Raw genomic sequence first — 23,553 nt, 5'->3', positions numbered from 1 at the left:
ATGCAAAGAGAAGCCACAATAGTTATCACCACCTAATCTTATGGGAAGACAGCCTACTTTTCAGCATCTGAATGCCAATACTGGAAATGACTCACCACCATTCAAAATGCCTGCCATTATTAGGGACCTTAGAATTATCCATTACCAGGACATGCGATCTGTTCAGCTAATCCTAGAGTCAGATTACAGGAAGCCATATTAAGCACTGCAGTCTTTATACATATAAAGCTCTTCAACAACTTCAATGGGAGTCATGGTTGCTCAGCATGTCATAAGCAAGTCCAAAGGTAGCCGCGTTTAAGTCTTCAATAAGGACTTTTTGAACTGCACTCAAACCTCTCACAATAGAAGTTATTAGCTTCCAAGTGGAGTTTCAAAGTTATTGGTTTTGACCTATAAAATGCTGAGTAATTTTGGACTTTTCTACTTACAGACTGCTTCTCTCCATGCAAAACTGGCACAGCTATGATCAGCAGAAGAACTCAAAGTACCAAATATCCTGTTGCTGTTTTATCTGCAAAAGAATGTACGTATGTACACATGCAGTTGCAGTGCTTGTTCAGGTTGAACTATGCTTCAGCTGTGCAGTAATTCTTCTTGGAACGCGATCTTGTTGATCTAATGCAGGGGTAGTCTAAAATAGGCAGACCTCCACGGACCAAATCGAGATCACCAGATGCTTCTGAATGGACTTTGAAATTTTATTTACTTATTATCATTGTTGTTGTATTATTTTCTCGAGTCTGGACCTTGACTATACCCGTCCTAGAAATTTGTACCTTGACAAAAAATACCTGACTATCCCTGATCCAATGGATTATACAGGATTATTACTATTAAATTATGTTTGCATAGTGCTTTTCATCTCATAGCAGCACTAACTAATTTACAAGCTATACTTATACCAAAGGTATAAGTTAGAAATTCTCACTCTTGAGATGTGACAGTATGGTAGATCTCAGAGAGAGACAGCCTTAAAAGCTTATAACAAAGGAAGGAATGGCTATGGCCTCAGAACTACAGACAAGTTTCTGCTACGAAACTAAAGATGGATAGGAATAGCTTTAACTGTGAGTCAAAGCCCAATTACATAGTCAATGCTTCAGGCTGCCTTTAATAACTTTTCAGTTGGTATTTTAGTAGCACTTCTAACAAAAAAACAGAATAACTTCTTCTCATGGGAAATGAATTTAACTTCACTGTAATGATATGCCAATAGCAGGTAACTTTCCAGTTCAGAGGCTTATTAGGAAGAGGTCCTGAACAACTATTCCTGCTAACCAGTCTATGCAAGAAGGGTTAAGAGTCCAGTGACAGTCACTGTCTGTTAGCATGTTCCTGAAATAGGAAGAGGAAAGAAATGCTTCCTTTAGTGTCTCATTGTTGGGCGGAAACAGCAAGAACATCTAGTCTGTTCTATTAATGCATTCAGCAGCAGATGGTATGAAGATAAAGATACAGCAGGAACTGCTAGACAACAGCCAGGAGGGGTGGGGAATTCAAGTTAACAGACAGCAACCTGAGAGAATCAAAGAGGTAGGTTCACATACTACAGAAACAGTTATCAGCTTGGAGCACTGGGGCCTGATGTTTCCTGATGAGATAATTTTCCTAGACTACTATTAAAAAAACCCAAACCACCACCACCATAAAAGCATGGTGTCTGGTTTAGGAGCTCTCATACCAACCTCTGTTTCTACAGTATCTGACATTCTTCCTGATTTGTAAGTAGGCCTGAAAGCCTTGTTTATGCATATGGACCACTTCTGAATTTACAAAAAATATTCTAATCAAGCTATGTTAACTTTTCTAGGGAAACTAGGGTTTATGGAATGCTATTCACCTGCCTTCCAGAATGTAATTGGTGACCAATCCCAACTGTCATCTAGGGACAAGTCTGAGAGCAAGCTCCAGAAATTATTGACCCTGAGAGTATAAGCTCTTCAGGGCAAGGGCCATCTTTTTCTTACATGTTTGTCAAGCTTCTAGCACAACAGGACCTTGATCCATCATTGTGGCTCCTTGGCACTACTGCAGTACAAAGATTGAACACGGCTTTCGGAAATAATGCAAAGCTGAAAATATTGCACTCAGCAGTACACGAGCAATACGCTAAAGAATGTGAAAAACAAATCTCTTAAATAATTAGTTTTATTAATACTAGTGTGTATTACAGTAGCATAGAAGCTCCAATCATGATCAGGACACCGTTGTTTTTGTACACTGACTAGTACATATAAACATGTTCCCTGCTGCAGAGGCCTTAGAATGTGGCTTAAAAGAGACAAATGCATGTAATAACCAGAGCCTTCTCTACAGCGAATCTTTTGTTAAAACTCTTCCAGCAGCATTCTACCCCCAGTGCAGCTCCATCGGTGGTAGTTGTGGTGAGAGCTTTTACCAAAGCTCAGCACAGACAAAGCCTTAAATAACTGTGCAATTCCTATGACTGTTAGACTACCAAGAGCACAAAGTGGGCATTCAGCAATTAGGAGGCTGGATTTTTTTTTTTTTTTTTTAACACACATTTTCCTTCCCCATATTGTTCATGCAAAGATACAACAGCAATTCTACTGACCCTCTACCTAATTTAGATAAGAAAAAGTATTCCCCAACTATGCAGACTGCAAAAACATGCAGTTTTATAGGTCTTGAATTTATATTCAAGAACAAATGCTTATTCTTAAATGTGGTAACATTGGTATTAGCCCTTTATCTACCATCTATTAACAAGTTATTCCTTGCTGAACTATTTGTAGCACTAGCTAGGCTAAAAATTAACAGTGCAGAGGCACCACACGCAAGTAATTGCAAAACATTTACCCAGAACTGGCAAGTTTTCAAACTGCACATGCATACATTGACTGGAGAAAGATTAGACATCATAAAGTATCTCTTAAACAGAAATTGAGTATTTCTCTCGATATACTATCTCAGAAATGTGAAATTATTTTGAGGCTTCAAAAGAGGAGGATTTGTAGATTTTTTTTTTTTTTTTAAGACTAGAAGGGACCATTATGATCATGTAGACTGATGTCCTGCAAAACACAGGCCATAGAATAAAAACAAGGCATCCTTGTGGCACCTTAGAGACTAACAAATTAGTCTCTAAGGTGCCACAAAGACTCCTTGTTGTTTTTGCAGATACAGACTAACAGGACTACCACTCTGAAACCTGAGACCATAGAATGTCACACAGGAATTCCTGCATCCAGCCTATACCTTCTGGTTGAGTTATAGCCTTTTGTTTTTGTTTTCCCAAAGACCTCCAGTCTTGGTTTACAATCTTCAAGTGATGAAGAATGTACAGTAAATTATTCCAGTGGTTAACCAGGATGATTTAACTTCAAGAGAACTAGCTTCTAAAATACAAACTTCATTTGAGTGTGCCTTTAATCCACGGACCTCAAAGTTGCATGCATTAAATCTCAACCTCTCCGAGGTAGCTGAGTTATTATATGATTAAACATATAAACTGGGAGCCAGAATTCTAATCCTAGCTCTGGTACATACTTGATGTGGGGCCAATAAATTAGTATGGTCATACAGTCCTATGAAGGTGTAAGGTTGCTGTGTTTAACGTATTATTAGCTAAGTGAATACTGTCATTTTCTGAATGACAAACAGGCACATGATTTAAACAACTTGTCTACTGTCACTATCAAGCCAGTCAGAAATAAAATCCAGTCCTGATTCCAGTCTCCTGCTGTAATTACTAAACCTCTTCTCACGAAAAGTGACACGCCTGGGAGAAAAAAAAAATATGGAGCACATCAAACATTTGCCTCAAGTAATGATTACCCTTCCTAGCAAGATTCTGATTTTCTTAAAGTAATTAGAGCTCATGAAGAGATGCAATTCCACATTAGCCTGTCTATTGTTTACATTCCTTCCCTCCCGCTTCACAACTATGCAGATGTCATTGTCTCTCCATTTACTGTAATCAATCAAGGAGAGAGTTAAGAAACCAGACTAACTTCTTGCTAGGGTCTCTCTTTCCCCAGGGTCAGTAACACTGTCTCTAAGAGGAAGGGATACATTAGCTGCGGATTAGGATTTATGGGCATTACACAGTTAAGACTATAATGCTACAGACTTTCTCTTCAATGAGCCAGAGTACCCATATCAGTAACCAACACCTTATCTCTTCTTAACAGGGCATCACCTACAGACTTATTGAGAACCTGAACCCTGGCAAATGCTTACAGTTCAGCATGCAGGAAACAACAGCAAGAGCCATGTCAGTGTCCCAACCACCACCTCAGAACTGCTTTTACTTTTTAAGACCTTTATAAATCCCGGTCATTCACTGAGCACCGATTCCTCACTATCCTTAGGCAAAGTGGGATCTTTACTTAATTTACAGAGCCATCTGCTTTCAATAAACAGGTTTCTGGGGAGAAAAGGAGGGATCCATGCTCTCCATTAAATGCAAGAGATCCAGCTAGTTAGTTCCTGTGATTTATATGTTTATAAAAATATGCTAATGAATGTGAATATAATGTAACTGGAATGTGCTTCATGCAAAAGGTCTCTTGTAAGGTATCATTACAAAGCTTATAATCTACTGAGTGTGGTCATCCTATTTGTATGACTATCATTCTTGTACCTGAAACTAGAAATATGAAATATAACCGAGGGCCTACTGTAGTTATGCAAAGCGGGGGGCCATTAATGGTGGTTTGGAATCTTGATGGCTCCCATTAACCAGGACAATTAATTACAGATAGCATCCGATGAAGTGAGCTATAGCTCACGAAAGCTTATGCTCAAATAAATTTGTTAGTCTCCAAGGTGCCACAAGTACTCCTTTTCTGTTTTACTTGCAAGTCTGCCTGTATACATGTATGCTGGCAAGTGGGTAATGGAAGTCTTACAGTGACATGTGATCATGTCACCTGAACTGAAATCCATCTTTAACCTGGTGCTTTTCCATTGAGAAGGAGGGTTGGAACCCAGAGGGACAAAGGAATCCCGCTTTATGCAAAAGATATACAATGGGTAGATCAGAAAAAGAAAAAAAAAAGGGTGGCCATCATGAGGAATCCCCTAGCTACCATCTGAGCTGGAACAAGGGCTGTACCAGGGGAAAGGATTGTGCCCAGACTAGGAAGGTGTCCAGTCTGTGAAAGAAACTTATTGAAACATCTCTAAGGGTAAGATTTTACCTCTATTCAGTTTTATTACTGTATTAGACATACTTGTGTATTTTATTTTGCTTGGTAATTCACTTTGTTCAGTCTGTTACTACCTGGAACCACTTAAACCCTACTTTCTGTAATTAATAATATCACTTTTTACTTATTAATTAACCCAGAGTATGCATTAATACTTGGGGGGGGGCGGGGAGGGGGAGAGAACAGCTGTGCATCTCTATCAGCGTAATACAGGGCAAACAATTTATGAGTTTACCCTGTATAAGCTTTATACAGGGTAAAACGGATTTATTTAGGATTTGGACCCCATTGGGAGGTAGGCTTCTGAGCGTTAAAGACAGGAACACTTTTTAACTTGCTTTCAGCTAAGTCTGCACCTTTTGGGGCACATTGTTCAGACCTTGGGTCAGTGTTGGAGCAGACTGGCTGGTCTGGGTCAGCAAGACAGGGTGCTGGAGTCCTAAGCTGGTAGGGAAAGCAAAGGCAGAAGTAGTCTTGGCACATCAGGTGGCTGTCCCAAGGGGGTTTCTGTGAGCCAATCCATCGCAGTAAACAAGTTTCTGGGGAGAAAAGGAGGGATCCATGCTCTCCATTAAATGCAAGAGGTCCAACTAGTTAGTTCCAACTACCACCCCATTCCTGAGGCCAGGTGATGGCAAGAGTGCCACAGAGGCAAAAAAAAAAAAAAAAACCTTTTAAGAGAGCACCAAATGCCACTAAAGGAATGCTCAGGTCAAACCAGTCAGCCTCAACTAGATCCAAGAAGGGGTCTCCTGAACTCCTGGACCAGGGGAGGGTGTAGCAGAACATCTTTCATTCCCCTCCCCCAAACAAGCAAGCACCATGTTTTTAGACAGTTTCAGTTTCACCTTCAAGTTCCAGATACCAAGAAAATCATACAGGAGGGGAGGCTAAATTTGAGCTATTTTCTGCACTTCTTCAAAATAAAACCACTACATTTATTCACATGGTGTTTCTAGCTGTGTTGACCTTTGCAGGCCCAAAATTCAGACACTCTGGAGCAGACTGCTACATTCAGGGAAGAATAGACAATAGAAATAATTTTTTTAAAAAAATTAAGCCACTATCTATATCACATTCAATTTAAAGAATAATAGCATTTGGACTTGTTAGTCCTTTAAATTAGAAGCAGATTATCTATGCCCAGGAGAGATTACAAATTATTTTTAGCCTGGAAGATTTTAGCAGACTAATGGGTTTATCTGGTTTGGTGGATTAAATAAAGCTTTACCATCCAATCCAATCCTAGCTTCCTAACCAAGTTTTAGCACCCCAGCCATAAGAATTAAACAGTGTATGGCATGCACTAATTTGGATGCCACATTTCTCAGACTGTAGTAAGATACTTGATATACTTCTCAGCAGTGCCATTTCAATTCACTACTGGTGAAGATTAAATGAATCTAAGATGTTAGCACAACAAACTAGGAGCTGTGGCTGCAACTGAACTATTCTTATGGAGGCTAAATATTTGTGTTTCTGGTCTGTAGTTAAATAGGTGTCTTGCCCCTATCAGGGGTCTAGGTTTAATTCAAATTCTGATTAAGTTCTTTTACCTAATGAGAAAAGTATAGACTTAACTGATTAACATTCAAGTCTCATGCAAGAATGTTAAAGTTAATAATGCAAAAGGAAAGCACACACCCTAAATTCTCCAGTGCAAGTGCAAGTCTTGCAGTTTTGTTTTTTTTAAAACATGGAAATGGAACATATTTGCTCTACAGTCACTGAAACACACATGGGACCTCACAATGACATTTTTAAGAATAGAACCAGGCCGTAAAAATATTTGAATATTCTTTCCATCTCCAAAACTTCGGCTGAAAAATTCTGTGCCAAAGCCAAAAGGGATTGTGAGACAGTGCACACAGCTTGGAGGGTTGCATTGTTTGCCTTCAGTGTGGCAAAACTGAGATTCAGCCTCTAACTTCAACATCCACTCAAAGTGCAGCAGCTGTCAAAAAAACAAACAGAATGTTGGAAATCATTAAGAAAGGGATAGATAAGATGACAGAATATAGCATATTGCCTGTATATAAATCCATGATACGCCCACATCTTGAAAACTGTATGCAGATGTGGTTGCTCCATCTCAAAAATGGTACATTGGATTTGGAAAAGGTTCAGAAAAGGGCAACAAAAATGCTTAGGAGTACAGAACAGCTGCTGTATGAGGAGAGATAAATAAGACTGGGACTTTTCTGCTTGTAAAACAGATGACTAAGGTTTCAGAATAGCAGCCATGTTAGTTTGTATCTGCAAATAAGAGTACTTGTGGCACCTTAGAGACTAAGGGGAGATATGATAGAGGTCTATAAATTCATGACTGGTGTGGAGAAAGTAAATAAGGAAGTGTTATTTACTCCTCCTCATAACACAAGGACTAACCAAACAAAATTAACAGGCAGCAGGTTTAAAACAAAAAAAAAAAAAAAAAAAGGAGTGTTTTAAAACACACAACACACAGTCCACCTGTGGAACTCCTTGACAGAGGATGTTGTGAAGTCCATGACTATAACAGGGTTCAACAACGAACTAGATAAATTCATGGAGAATAGGTCCATCAATGGCTATTAGCCAGGATGGGCAGGGATGGTGTCCCTAGCCTCCATTTGCCAGAAGCTGGGAATGGGCAACAGGGGATGAATCACTTGATTACCTGTTCTGTTAATTCCCTCTGGGGCACCTGGCATTGGCCACTGTCAGAAGACAGGATACTTGGCTAGATGGACCTTTGGTCTGACCCAGTATGGCTGTTCTTATATTCTTATGTTGTGGTTCATATGCGGTGCCAACGCTATTCCTATTTCACAGGAACATGTTTATTCCCTAAAAGCAATATAAAAATCTAAACAAACAAAAAAAATCTCCTTCCAAAGTGTCAAACCCTCATACTGGGGCTAAAGAGTTGAGATCCAACTGTGGCATAGAGCTCAAAATTTCAGATAAGATTCTGATTTCAAGGCAGATGCAATTAACCTAGTAAACCTTACAATAGATTCAAGGCTTCTTTATGATAATGGGACTTTAACCTTGTTTATCTTAACTGCACCTAATGACTCATCTTCCCCTTATTTACTTTAATCATTGTGAAGCATGGTGAAAAATGAAAAGGAGTACTTGTGGCTGTAGCTCACGAAAGCTTATGCTCTAATAAATTTGTTAGTCTCTAAGGTGCAACAAGTACTACTTTTCTTTTTATGGATACAGACTAACATGGCTGCTACTCTGAAACTTGTCATGATGAAAAATAAAAGTGACATTTCAATATACATTTTTTCTAAACCTTTTCAGTCCTTCAGCTTGAAATTTGTTAAATTTCACTGTTGGATTCACACCACTTCCAATTTTTTGAAGGATTTATTTTATTTTTTAATCACATGGATGATTGTGCCAACAGCTTGGTGCCCCTCATCAAAAAAATGGATCACTTATTTTTCACAATCTAGCATAAACTTCCTGTTGGGAAGACATTCCCCACAGAACATCAGAACTAAAACGGCAGAGTAAACCTACGACCCGAAACAATTTCAGACTTCTGGTCTACTTCACTACAGCAGATTTTCCTGTAAGCAAGGTCCACTATATTTATGGAAAGTTTAAAAAAAATTGGCTTCAAAACAAAAAAAATGCATTTAACAACGTATTGAGGTTAACTACATTACTTCTAGATTTAAAAATCAAATGACTGTGTCCCAATGCAGTTACAAAAATCATACAAAGTACCTAGATGCTGCATAAGATTTCAGAGGGATTCTTATTGTCTGACATTATTAAAAACTGCAACACTAACAAAACTGCTGCAACTGCTATAACAGGAGAAAGATGCAACCTTGATGCTCTGGTACTATACTTAAAAATAAAGGAAGGCTGTCCCCAGTTACCCCCTTTGCTGAAATGCAGTCAAATACTTTAGCTTGATAGCTAGTCTCAGAGCTGGCATTTTCAGGGATTTGATCCATTTCAAATAAGGCAATGAGCTTATTGCTTGATTAAATACATAGCATAATCCACCAAAATCTTGTTAGCTGAGAAGCAAGTCAAATTGTCTTGCTAGTCATAGGTGGTGTTTTATTTTGCTGCCAAGAAAGCACTGAAGCCATCTTACTACCTGAAATTACACCTGAGAAAGTCACCTGCATATTACTGCAAAGGAGGAAGTGCTGAGCAAACAATTCTAAGCAGAGGTTTCAACATTTACTGCAACACCACAATTCAGTGCATCTGCTGCAGGGAGGTTTAGATTGATTCAAGGCACTGGAGATTGTGGATTTCTTTTATAATCCTACAAAATGTGATCTATGACTGCAAGAGACAGCAGTCAGTGAAAAGATTCAGATTCATCTCAGCACAGGCAACAGATTGCCTATAGACTACTTCCTTCAGTGACTGGGGTCTCAATGGCTCTTTGTTGTCTCTTAGCTTGGTCAGCATTAGGGATTCCACTGTTTACCTCTTTGTTAGGATTTCCAACAGCTTCACTGAATACAATGCGGGACAAAGGGAGACCACAATTTTATTGATAAAGAATGCGATTTTTATTGGCATGTCACATTTTCAGCCTGATACTGTTCTCTTCCCAAGGAGAAACTAATCAATACAAAAAGCATCTGGTATTTAATAGAGGGGAAAACTGAAAGCAAAAATTATGCATTTTTAAGATCATCAGTAAGGCCTGTTCTCCACGTAAAAGATGTACTGGTATAACTGTGTTGGTTAGTGGTGTGATTTTTTTTAATCAAAATGGTCATATCACTAAAAGCTCTAGTATGGACACAGTTGAACCAGTATAAAGGTGCTTTATAACCAATGCAACATTCCCCTTCCTGTACATAAATAGCTATGATGTGTAAAACACCTTCATCAAGGACTGTGTTCACTGTACGAATCTTGGTACAGTTAAAGCAGTTCAACTTTCTAGTGTGGACAATGCCCAAGTCTCTTTCTACTGCATTTACCAGGGACACTGGTGTGCAAGCAGAGTTAGCTGACTCTTAGCTCCTCTTCCATGTTGTGAGGTGCATACAGGCTGAGGAGCAGGGAGACAGTCCACTCTGGGGATCTCAATGTTAGTCATGGACATTAAATAAATGATAAAAAACACTACTTAAAACAGACTTATGAATCTGACTAAAATCCCTGTCAGTTGCTTACCCTTCACTTCTTTGGCTCTTGTGAGGTCATCCTTTCAACAGTGCACCAGTAAGGGTCTTCCAAACTGGACAAGATGGGTTTCTACTGGTAAAAATAATGAGGAATTCTCTTTTTACGCTTCTAAAGAAATAAGGCACAAACCCTCTTTTTCCCCCTTGCAGGTCACTTTTAACATGTTTTTAGCATCTCTGTCCTTAGAGTACAATTCTATTCTGAAGAGAGCTCCATGCTTCAGTAATTTCTTGAATTCTCAGTGAACTCAGTTTACCTTCAAGAACCGAGCTGGGGTCTTTTCTTCTCACTCTTCACCAGCAAAGGTTCCGCAGGCCAAATTATGTCCTCTCTATCTGTTGCATAAAGCTAATATCTTCATTGGGGCTGCACAGGTTGTAATTGAGTGGAAATTAACAACCAACTCTACTGATCATGCATAAGAAGGGGCAGAATCCAGTTCACTGACAGTTGTGTTGGCTCAGAAGAACTAGCAGGAATAATAAAAAGATAATGACTCACAACAATGTTGCACTAAGTCAGCAGATATGTATTGATGCATGCGTCAATACATTAACAGATCTGTTGACAAAGGTACAAATTTGTATATAAATTAAAGTCTGAAAGTAGGTAAACAGGCACATAGAGAATTAAATTCTTTCAAAATAAGCACAGTATATTTTTTGAGGCCTCAGACAAATGAAGTGTAAGTTTCCCATTCAAAAGAAGGCTCTATTCTCAGACTAGGCCTATTTAAAAGGAAATGGCTTTTGCACCAAAATGTTGTAAATAAGGTATCTGGTCTCAGCCCTGGTCTCCGCTACAGAGTTTGCAAGCTGCCTTACGTCAACCTAACTCTAAGGCCTGGTCGACACTGGGGGAGGGTGGGGGGTGGAGGACGACATGACAAATCGATCTAAAATACACAACTTCAGCTACATGAATAATGTAGCTGAAGTCAATGTACTTAGGTTTACTCACCACGGTGTCTTCACCGCAGTGAGTCAACTGCTGCCGCTCCCGTCAACTCCACCTGCGCCTTTCACCAAGGTGGAGAACCAGAGTCGATGGGAGAGCGCTCGGGGGTCGATCGCTGCCCGCCGATCCGGTGGGTAGTATAGACATACCCTAAGCGTCTAAACTAAAATGCAGCTCTCATTGATGTAACTCGCCCACTATACTGACTTAATTCCACCTCCACGAGAGGCATAGCGCTTAAGTCAACGTAGTTAGGTCAACGCAATGTCAGTGTAGACACTGCATTGCTTACATTGACTGTTGCTGCCTTTCAGAAGCCATCCCACAATGCCCCAAACTGATAGTTAAATTGTTGCAAGCATTCCTGGTGAGGACGTGAACGGTTGACACAAGGAGCGCAGTGTGGACATGCAAAGCAAGTTTAATTACTGTGGTAGCTGCAAGTCGAATTAATTTTGTAGTGTAGATTTGCCCTCAGGAATGTAACTGCATGCTAGGTATTTTGCAGTGAAGTGTTTTTAATGGAAGACACACTTTAAAGTCTGAGGTACTTTGAAATCTGAGATCCTGAAGAGTCATACTCCTCTCTGCTTTTCAAATAGTTTTCCAAGTTTAAGTATTGCAGCTACATAAATACTGCTCCCATGTTGCAGTAACCACATCCAGTTAACCTGAGTCTAATCATGTGAGCTGGGAAATGGAAATAAATCCAAGCTTCTACGCAGCATCATCAATACTGATGCTGGTTACTGCTGTCAGCCAGACACATTCTGACAGCTACTCAAAGGATTCAAATTTAACAAACTTGGCATATTATGTGGGTTTTATCATCTCAATGACCTTGAAGAGCCCAGAAACTGACGAACAATCCTACAGATAGACTAAAGAAAAACTTCAAAGGACAATTTTAAAACAAAGGAGACAACTTGTATCTTTTAATCAGATACACTATAGCAGTTCTTCTTGGATAGACTCTCCTACACAGTATGCAGGGCTCTCTAACCATCGGCTGGTGAGACAGCAATGTTCCTTAGGCATTTGTATCTCCAGCTAGAGTATCTAAGGGGAAGGGCTTCCTGCAGACTAACCCTGCATGATAAATGACTGCACTTCAGCACTGCAGAGGGATTTCACTGCTTTGAGGACTGCTGCTATAACAGATTTCTGACTCAGCAGCTGAAAGGGATGCTGGGAAGGAAGCACACAAAAAAATTCATGCATTATTAATACTGACTCTGGCAACAAGGCGCGAGTTGGAAAAAAAAAACTAAAGAAAACATATGACTGCAGAACAAGACGACAAAGCTACAACCATTTAAGCATTTCACACCATCCTGTTTATATTTCCCATTCGGAATGTGGCTATCTATTAGATACTTCAGTCTGAAGTCAGGGGGAATGGGACACATATACTTATATCACCTAGCTTTTAGAGATCCTGTCACAGTGCCTCTGATCAGCAGGTGACTGCACCTTTGTTGCAAGGGACGTAGTACTTTATTTCCCCTAGATTACCTGGCTCAGCCTCAAAATTGAAAACACAGGAGTTGGCCCTGGGTATGGCCCACTCCTTACATGACAAGTCATGCTGCTTTGATTTGGGCTTTTCCCATTTTGATTTATGTCTGTTTTGACTATTTTTAACTACATTATGTGTCAGCATGAGGCACCATACAGTTATTTTCTTTAATTTGCCTTCTATTCCACTACTAAATCCCCTTCCAGGCTCATGACCCCCAGCTCTCCCTCCCAATCCTGCCCAAGAAGCCCATTATGTCATGAGCTTGAGGCACTGTATTAGCCACACTGCAGACAGCTCTGTTTTGAACACTGACTAGTTTTACGTAGGGAGAAGTAGACAGTCTATAGAAAAAAAAAAATCACATTTTCTTCTTCTTCAAGGTCACATATTTCAGACTAGCAGCTGTTTACTCTGTATCTGTAAAAAGAAAAAGGAGTACTTGTGGCACCTTAGAGACTCAAATTTATTTGAGCACAAGCTTTCGTGAGCTACAGCTCACTTCATCGGATACAGCATCCGATGAAGTGAGCTGTAGCTCACGAAAGCTTATGCTCAAATAAATTTGTTAGTCTCTAAGGTGCCACAAGTACTCCTTTTTCTTTTTAAGGTCACACATGAAACACTGAACGCATCAGCAATAGGTTCCCTTTGGGGAATGACAAATTACAACTCTAGGGGCCAAATCCTGGATTCTGCAACATATGCAAGACTGCCACTGAAAACTACAGGAACTTGTGGAAGAAATAATGCAGGTCAGCCCCAAATTTAGCATTGGCAATAAAATATTAGACAAAAATACCAGAAAGTTGGTGTGTTATTGGCCAGTTCAATACCCTCAGCTGTGGAAGAAAAAATATCAAACAAAAACCCACCAATCTTGATTTTGCTTTCAATTCTCTCCAGATCCTAAAAATCCACAGGCATGTTGTCACAATAGATGGCAGATTATCAACATTACCAAAGAGATGAGCAAAATACATCATTTTAGAAATCTGACATTACATTATTCATATGCAAGAGGATGATAATCTCAGCCAAAAGGCCCTAATGGAATAGCAGGTGCTGCAATACATACAGGTGCTCCCCTCACACACAGGGTGCATTAGCAGGACACAATAACCACTTGACTACCAGTGACTGCAGTTAGGCTTTTTCTTGTTCTTCTATATGTCTTGTACTTTTCCTAAGTGCTTTGGGCACGTTAACCCACACAAACTTTTCTTGCTTCACCCTATACCTAGACATTTAGCATGACAGGTGTTGACAAACAGCAACACTACAGCAGGTTAGCACAAGAAGCAATGAAGACAACTAATTCAATGCTGATACAAAGCTGTCATTGCAATGTCTATGTAAGCCACTGAGTCTTCCTAATTTTCAGAGGGGCCTATAGATCTCTTGTAAGGAAAGAAGTTCAGCTGCCTATTGACAGATTTAAACATTCAACAGAAGGGTCAAGAACATACTGTGGGTATGGCTACACTGTAATTAGACACTTGCGGGTGGTCTATGCCAGCTGACTCGGGCTCATGGGGTTTGGGGTAAAGAGCTGTTTAATCGCGGTGTTGACGTTTGGGCTCAGGCTCTCTTAACCCTCCCCCCTCACGAGGTCCCCAAACCCAGTTGGCATGGGCCAGCCAGTTTTTTATTTGTAGTGTAGACATATCCTAAGCTACAAAGCCATGACACTGGCAACAGCAAACAGATGGGGGTGTAATGCAACACCAGTATCCCCCAAAAATGTTTCGGTAGCACATGGTAAATTATAGTTGTATATTAGGGGCTCCGTAATCCAAATCACAACTGCTCAACTACTTCCCAGGAAATTCCCCACCCACATAAAAAAAGCCACACTTAAGACCTTTGTACATACACAATCTGCACCTGAAAAAAGAATAGTCCTCCCAGAAGAGGCATTTATTATGTAGTTTGGAACCACAATCTCCAGAAAGGAATTCAGTATAAAATTTTCAGTCATCCTAAAATTGTCCCATAGCTTTCATTCCATTGTATTGTTTGGTAATTTAGGCTTTTGTTTTTAGAGGATGTTTACAAATTCCTGTAATTTGTCATTTTTAAAATTTCAATCAAAATAGATCAATTTAATCATTTCGCAGCACTGTTTTCAGCTCAGAAATTAACAGATTTACACCACTAGTAGCTAACAAAAATCCAGAGAAAACCACTCTGTGCAAGCAAGCAGGAAACAAAAGTGACCTCCACAAACTTCAATAAGCAAGTCAAAAAAGGGGTGAAAAGTGAGAACAGTTTAGCACAACATACAAAACTCCCCATCACCACAATTGGAACGCACTGATTTCATAAGCCTGGGAATGTTGGGGAATTTGACAGATTGTGATGAGCAAAATGCAGATTTGGTCAGTCCAAGCAATAGTGTTTTGAAAGTTACGCAGATGCCCTGCTGGCCTCCAACTTGTTCCCTTCCAAAAGGCTAGCTGGGGAAGCAGACATTCCTCTGACTCATTAAGCTTTAACAGGAGCTTGGAGTTGTAGGCCTACCAAGGAGATGCAAGCAGATAGCTATTTAAACATGGTTTTCTTGGGAGTTTGCTTGACCTACTGCACTAGTATCAAATGACTCAAGAGCTGGATGGATGTTCTCAGATCTTTAATCCTCTCCAGATGAAAAAAAGTTAAGGTTTTTTTTAGAAGCAGTGTTTGTGGATGGGCATGCAGGTGCAGCAAAAGCTTAATAGGATGATTTATTAAGGTGGAATTCTAACACCACCTTTGGAAGGCCTGCAGGAGGCCATAGCAACACCTTAGTTGGTGTGTACTGCAGCATCACCCAATTCCTGAAATCTAAAGTATGTGCACCATGCATACTGAAGCTGCTGCCATGAAGCAAAAAATCTGGAGAACAGCATTTCAGAGTGATTCGAAAGGTGGCTCTCTCAGCTTTGAAAGGATCATGTTAAACTTCCCCAACTGTAGGTTGCCTAATGAAAGGTTTTAAAGTGCAGCAAGACCCTCATGAACCTGATTACCACTTCCACAATGCTCAGAGATCCAACACTACACAAATTAACTCAAGGAAATAATCCTGACAGGCTGCAGCTAAGGACAGATCTTTAACATCCACACATACTCAGCTTAAAGAGCCATTGGAAAAAGGTCACATCAGTTCCAGGCATCTTATCTACCTCAGAAAGATGAAACACTAAGATAATCATGGCAAGATTTGACTCTTATTTCCACACAGATTATAGGTGTTTTGAGACAGACTTAGACCTCCAAAACACATCCCAGCAGGGGATTGGAACATGTGTGTTTTCAGATTAACTTTAAATGACCACAAAAAGAAAAAACTGGAAATTCTCCACTACAACTGAAGTTAGGCCACAGTCTCTCTGCCCTTTGAATGCTATGCAGTAACTACACACTCCAGAGGCATTTCCTATAGGGACTGATTACATGTACAATCCTTTCATTGCTTCTGGGACTATTCCAGTAACAGATTATGATGCATACATGTATCTCCAGGGATACCTTAATTGGGAAGTTGCATCACACTTAAATTATTTGCATCATCATAGTGTCTAAGAGCCCATGTAAAAAAACCAGAAACCCATTGTGCTAGGCACTAGAAAACAGACCAAAAAGACAGACCCAAAAGCTAGCGGGGCAGACTGTTTTTACCTACAAAATAAAACAGTTCGAGAAAGATCCAGGAATCCTATAATTTCTTGGAACTATAGCTTTCATGTAAAGTGTGCTAGTTCAACAGTCCAAAAAAGGAACCATATAGACAACATCACCATCTTGACCCCAGTCAGAACTTGGAGTTTATAACTCCACTCAAATTGAGTTTCCCAAGGGCACACATTGTAATCTTTTCATGTTTCAATAGCCTACTGTAAAAATAAAGATAAGTTTCAGGATGTCTCTAAGGAAGGAATTACTTTACCATTCATAAAATACTTTGAGCTCTTTATATGGAAGATGTTCAAGTATTATCATCACCACACAAATGCTTCATTGTTCAAAATATACTAGCCAGATGGAAAACCTGGTACAGAAACATCTCTTTCCAAGGAGCTCAATCTAATCAGGAAATTAGTTCTACACACAGTGGCCTTTTATGAGTAAAATTGTTCAGTGACAATTATTTTTATCCTGCCCTTAGCAACCCTATTTCTCTATCAGAATACCTGTGTAAGCACTGTGCTTGGAGGAATAATCCATAAGAGATTCTATAAAACATCCGCTGGATCAAAATGCACATAAATGTGTTACTATTGACATGTAGGCATGTGTGGCCTTCCCACCTCAAAAATCCCACCCACCCACTTCCATTCAGCAACTGACACCCTCAGCAATTTCAGACTGCTTAGCTGTTAAAGATTTATGCTGTGTTTGGAAGTTAAACTTTGCCTACATTCAGCACTGATATGGGAAAAGTTGCAACACACATACAGATCCCTATATATTTTCGTCTCCCTTTCCCTTCTGGCCTAGTCTCTAGGCAAGGTTTGCTTCAGATGCTATCTGAGTTAATAATAATTAGTCCACCTGAAAGACAGACAATGGGCTCAGGAAACAAGTCAGCAGCTGCCAGACCCTTTGTCTCCACAATTGTAGCCACCTGAGTTGTCTGGGACCTTCCAATCAGCCGTTTGGCAACACCTCCAATCAGCTGTGGCTGGTGGGTGCTGAGCACCCACTATTTTTTTCCCCCATGGGTGCTCAAGCCCCATAGCACCCATGGAGTTAGTGCCTATGATCAATCTCCAGAGTTGAACTACTTGTGGTAGGCTGTTCATGGAGGATACAGAAAATTGATTCCTCAATCCACTAGAGACAAAAACTGGCAGCATTCAGGAAGAACAGTAATCCATGTTTGTTTAGTTTGGTTGGAGAGTGATTTGGCATGTTGCTAATTGTGAGCAATGTTTGATTTCGTCATGTATCCCTGGATGGTATGATGGATTCAACCACTGTTTTGAAATAATGACATTTCTACTGGATTATTCATTCATTTTGCAACTACCAGAGAGCCAAGCACAACCCTACAACTGGTTGGATCGTAGCAATGTTTTTGTCACAAGGCTTTGCACAATGCATATTGTTGTGATAAGGCTTTGATACACTTAACTGATTTAAAAGAAAAACCACCAAACAGGAAGTTACTGTGGCTTTTGCTATTAGCCTGCATGAATTCCTCCTCATGGAGAGGATACAGCAAAGAACATAAGAATGGCCATATTGGGTCAGAGCAATGGTTCATCTAGCCCAATATTCCGTCTTCCAACAGTGGCCAGTACCAGATGCTTCAGTGGGAACGAACAGAACAGAGCAATTTATCAAATTATCCATCCTCTGTCCTCCAGTCCCAGCTTCTTCAAATCAGAGGTTTAGGAACACCGAGAGTATGTGGTTGCACCTCTGACCATCTAGGTTAAAAGCCAATGATGGATCTATCCTCCATGAACTTATCTAATTCTGTTTTGAACCCAGATATACTTTTGGCCTTCACAACATCCCCTGGCAATGAGTTCCAGAGACTGACTGTGCATTGTGTGAAGTAATACTTCCTTATGTTTGTTTTAATCCTACTGTCTTCATTGAGGGACCCATGGCTCTTGTGTATGGGGTAAATAACACTTCCTTACTCATTTTCTCTCCACCATTCATGATTGTATAGACCTTTATCATATCACCCTTTTGTATTTCTTTTCCAAACTGAACTGTCCCTGCATTTCTAATCTCTCCTCATATGGAAGCAGTTCCATACCCCTGATCATTTTTTTGCCCCCCCCCCCCTTTTTTTTTTTTTTTTGAGATGGGGCAATCAGAACTGCACACAGTATTCAAGACGTGGGTGTACCATGGAATTATATAGTGGCATTATACTATATTTTCTGCTTTATCATCTATCCCTTTCCTAATGGTTCCTAACACTTAGTTTTTTTTGACTGCCACTGCACACTGAAATGAACTATCCACAATAACTCCAAGATCTCTTTGAGTGATAACAGCTAATTTAGACCCCATTATTACAGGGTTTTCTGTTTTTGTAGCCCCTCTAATCTCCCTGAGCATTTCACAATCAGTTACCATCCTGATCAGGTCATTGGTAGTATATTCTTACTGCTATACACTTATTATTCAAGAATGGGATTTCTACCATAGAGATTCTATAGTACAGTTTGATTCATTTAGATTTTTATTATATTTGACTCTTCTTTCCTACACATATTGTGCCACTCCCATACCAGCGTGACCTACTCTGTCATCCCCATATATTCTGTACATTGGTTTCACACTGTGCCATTGATCATCATTCCATCAAGTTTCAGTGATACCTATTATAGCAATATTTTCATTTAATACCAAGCTCTCAAGTTCACCCACCTTAGTATTTAGGCTTCTAGCATTTGTATACAAGCACTTATAGACAACTAAATATTGACAAATTTTATAATGAATATCTATTTTTAACTGTTTAAACCTACAATACTGAGCACCCAACAGAAATAACTAAAACCAGCAATCCCAGTCAGATAACACTGTTCAACATAACTGATACCTAACAGGCATATAAAAAACAGTAACTTACATTTTTATTGAGAGTGGTATCCAAACATGCAAGGTCTTTACCCTTGCCAGAAAGAATGCTCCCAACTAATGCATGTTGAGAGAGAGAGAGAGAGAGAGAGAACGAACTGTAGCCCTGACATACTCTGTCACTTGGGTATTAGAGACTGACTGCAGAAGCAATGCTTGTAATAACGGTGTGTAAATATGGCCGAAGTGTAGACAATTCTCGGATCACATAGTAAGAGATGGCTGAAGTGGGTCTCCTTAGTTGCATGTTCCTTTAAGAGAAGAGAATCTTTAGTCCTAAAATTAATCTCCGAGACAAAAAGCTTATTATTCATCATATTTATTGACAGTCTTAAGCTATGCTTAACACAGTAGATCTGTTAACTCTAATTCTACCACTGAGCAGCGCGCTTAGGTAAACCAAGGATTTAAAACTACTCAAGCATTCTAAGAGTTTTATACTGTTGCCCATTACAGTAATATCTAGCAATAGTAAGATCCCCAGTGGAGTTCATGGAAATCTAGCTTTGTTCCTTTATCAGGTTATAAAAACTGTTTGGGGTATACTGCTTTTTGTTTGATTTGCTCCGGGTCTTATTTATTTTTACTCTTTTCAGAGGGGCAGGTAGTGATCAATGATACCTTTTGGGAGTCAGCTAATCAGGATCTACATTTGTGACCATGGCAAATCAGAAGAATAAACGAACACAAAATTACTGACTGAGTGGCAGATGCCCATGGGGCAAAGGATGCTCAAGCGTTGCTTGTGTCTTCATTACTTATTTTGCCTTGTATACATTTCCTGGAGATTTTTTTTCCCCAAGTGAGAAACAATCACTGATGTCTGAGGCCCTTCCCTCTGCAATCCCTCTCTCTGCTGCAGTAATTCTGGTATTCTTCTTTCATACCTTCACTTATCTCTGAAGGGGCTGAACCTGACCACCTCTCTGTAGGACTTTGCCCACCTTACTGTCTTCCATTGTGAAAGAGCTCAAGTTACAATCCACCTTTTCCACATTGCCCGCTGCTAATAGCTCTTGAGCCGTTTCCAATGTCAATGCTTACCCTCACAACCCTCCAAGTCTTGTCAGCTATGCCCAGCTTCCCTCATTGCCTTATGGTAACATTTCCACCACTAACTGCCGAGCATTTGAGATTTGTCAAAATGATGCATTATACAGTTAAACTGTATCAATCACATTTGACAACAAGTGAGACATTTTACAGGGAAAGACAACAAGTTAAGAGCAATATGTAGAATGACACATTAGTAGCAGTTGTGTCATTTTAGATTCCCTTTTATTGCACTGCTGTTTATTGAGAGAAAATATCTAAGCACTGGGGAGAAAAGAGAAGATGCATTCAAGAATTTTGCTACCATGCCAAAACCAAGTTCCTTGTTATTTTACCATAACCAGAGTCCCCACTGATGAGTTTGGAACAGGTATCTGTTATCCACTAACAATTTGGGGAAGTAAAACCAAAGTGAATTACAACTCTACTAGCAGAAAGGGCTTTTTTTACCCAATGATTTAGCTTCTCTGCATTTCCAGGTTCAGCCAAAAGAGACTCCCAATGCAAGCCCAGGTTTAAAGAAAAAACCTCCTGTCAAAGGTAAAATCTGAAGAAAAACTTCTGGAATACAGAAGGTACTCCACAATTCCGGTGTGAAGGCCTCCATTTCCTAAGTATTAAGGTCAATATAGCAACAATCCTGAAAGAACCAAAAACAAGTTGCTGGAGATTCTTAAGTGAAAATAGAAAAGGAGTACTTGTGGCACCTTAGAGACTAACAAATTTATTAGAGCATAAGCTTTCGTGAGCTACAGCTCACTTCATCGGATGCATTTGAGCTGTAGCTCACGAAAGCTTATGCTCTAATAAATTTGTTAGTCTCTAAGGTGCCACAAGTACTCCTTTTCTTTTTGCGAATACAGACTAACACGGCTGCTACTCTGAAACCTGAATTAAGTGAAAATGGTCAAGATGAACAGTAACTGACTCCACAATCAATTTACGAAAACAATGATGTTATTTTGAACTGAGATAGAAAGTTGGATGTTACTCCCCAATTCATGTTTCAAAACTGCATTTGCAAGAGAGGACTACATTTTTAGGAGAGCTAAACTAGCCACTATGACTATAGCATAAAAACCACACAGATTTCTACAGCAATGGCTCAACAAGCTACCAAAAATGTGATAGTTAAGGAATGCTCAGGGCAATATAGATTAAAACTTAAAATGAAACTGTTTAGCTCAACCTAAATCTATGTGCTTCTGAGTTGTTCCTGTGTAGATTTACAACTCCCTGCTTCAGTGTTGGCTTCTGTGTATGTATGTAATTTATGCAAATTCACTTCTGGGCATGTGTCCTAGTGAAACTGTGCACTATTCTTAATTGGAGGACGCAAGCATAGACTTGGAAATAAAGCTGGAAAACCCTATTTTCAGAACTTTGGGAACAGACTGAAGGATATGGATGTGTGATTCTTTTGTTTATTGCACAGTTTAAGCCAGTGCAGTTGCATTTTGTGATTTAAACCACATTTGCTTTATGGTCCTTACTGAAGTTATCAGCAAGACACTGAAATAAGACATGTTCTAAGAAAGTAACCAAAAACGTCCTAGGATTCTCAATAACATCCCTTTAACCCAGTGGTCCCCAACTCGGTGCCCATGGGTGCCACGGCGCCCGCCAGGGCATTTATGTGCGCCCGCCTACTGACAAGGGAGCACGGCCGCTGGACAACCCGCCGCCGAAACACCACCAAGAAGCGTTACCACCAAAATGCCGCTGCTTCTCGGCAGCATTTCGGTGGCGGCGCTTCTTGATGATGCCACTTCTCAGGAGCATTTCGGCGGCTAGTCATCCAGCGCCCGCCACACTCTTCTGGGAACATGAATATACTATCGCAACAGAAAGGTTGAGGACTACTCCTTTCACTATTTGTTGTCCTGAGTACTTTTACCATAAGTCAATAAAAACAGACTGCTGTTTCAGTAAGGAGCCCAAATATGAAATGGCAACTCTTTGGGCCTTTGAAACTCTTTAACAACCAATCCATGTTAAGAGTGCCACTCAGTTTACCATGAGGCATAATGCACAATGGCAATTAATGGTTGTGTGATATCCTCTCTAATAACCCTTTCCAAACCAGAAACAAGACAGTGAAACCTGGAGTTCAGGAAGCGCTGAACAACAAAAATTCACAGGCTTGTTGGGGTGTGGGGAAAATCCACTGCATGAATGCAGTCAGCATAAGTAAATAGTTCTTATGTGGGCCAGGAAGGCAGATTTTATTTAAACATGTGTGCTCACGCACAGAGGAGTATTTTGTTCAAGTACCAAGGAGAATTAAAGGTTGGGTGTGTTTACATTCATTCCTTCATTCTGTGCAGGCTCTAGCTTGCAGGTCGCTAAGGAGAGTAGATAGTTTCACGAGCAAGGATGTTTTGTCAAAAACAGGGAAGGATGGGACTACCTATGGTTCAGAGAAGAAAAACGGGGTCAAACCCAAATCCCAAGAACTTCAGGTTCCCCATAGATACCTGACAAGTTTGGCTGTTTCCTACAGAATTTGACCTTTAATTTCCCTAGGCTTTGCCTACAATATAGGCTTGAAGTTCTTTTAAGGAATCCCCCCTATTACAGCAAAAATGTAAGTGCTAGCCAAGCTGTCAGCATTTAAACCACATTCAGAGATTCCAAGGCCAGAAAGGACCATTGTGATAATCTAGTATGACCTCCTGTATAACACAGGTCATAGAACTTCCCCAAAATAATTCCTAGATCATCCCTTTTAGAAAAACCTTCAACCTTGATTTAAAAATTTCACTGATAGAGAAATCCACCACGACCCTTCATCAATTGTTGCAATGGTTAATTACACTTGCTGTTACAAATTTACACCTTACTTCCAGTCTGAATTTGCCTGGTTTCAACTTCTTGCCACTGGATCACATTATACATTTATGTGCTAGACCAGAGGTGGGCAAACTACAGCCCGCAGGACTGTCCTGCTCAGCCTCTGCGCTCCTGGCCCCTCTCCCCCATAGCCATGCCACCGCGCAGCGCATTACTCTTGGCGGCGGGGCTGCAGAGCCCAGCCTGACCCTGTGCTCTGTGCTACATAGCTGCCTATCCTGGTGCAGCCGCTCTGCC

At 40.1% G+C, this 23,553-nt stretch overlaps 1 protein-coding gene across 4 annotated transcripts in view; it reads right to left on the bottom strand.

Moving 5' to 3' along the window:
* Positions 1–23,553, bottom strand: part of B4GALT5 (beta-1,4-galactosyltransferase 5) — a 72,260-nt gene that overhangs the window by 28,878 nt on the left and 19,829 nt on the right. The window contains exon 1 of one of the 4 annotated variants that reach the window (XM_043496260.1): positions 5,534–5,675. The exons of the other annotated variants lie outside the window; for them this stretch is intronic. Within the exon in view, the coding sequence (XP_043352195.1) occupies positions 5,534–5,660 (127 nt within the window). The 5' untranslated portion in view covers positions 5,661–5,675. Of the gene's footprint in view, positions 1–5,533; positions 5,676–23,553 lie in introns of those variants that run through there. 4 annotated transcript variants of the gene reach the window in all.

Source organism: Dermochelys coriacea, chromosome 13, assembly GCF_009764565.3.
Source record: "Dermochelys coriacea isolate rDerCor1 chromosome 13, rDerCor1.pri.v4, whole genome shotgun sequence".
NCBI lineage: Eukaryota > Metazoa > Chordata > Testudines > Dermochelyidae > Dermochelys > Dermochelys coriacea.
This window is presented reverse-complemented; position numbering and strand designations above follow the sequence as displayed.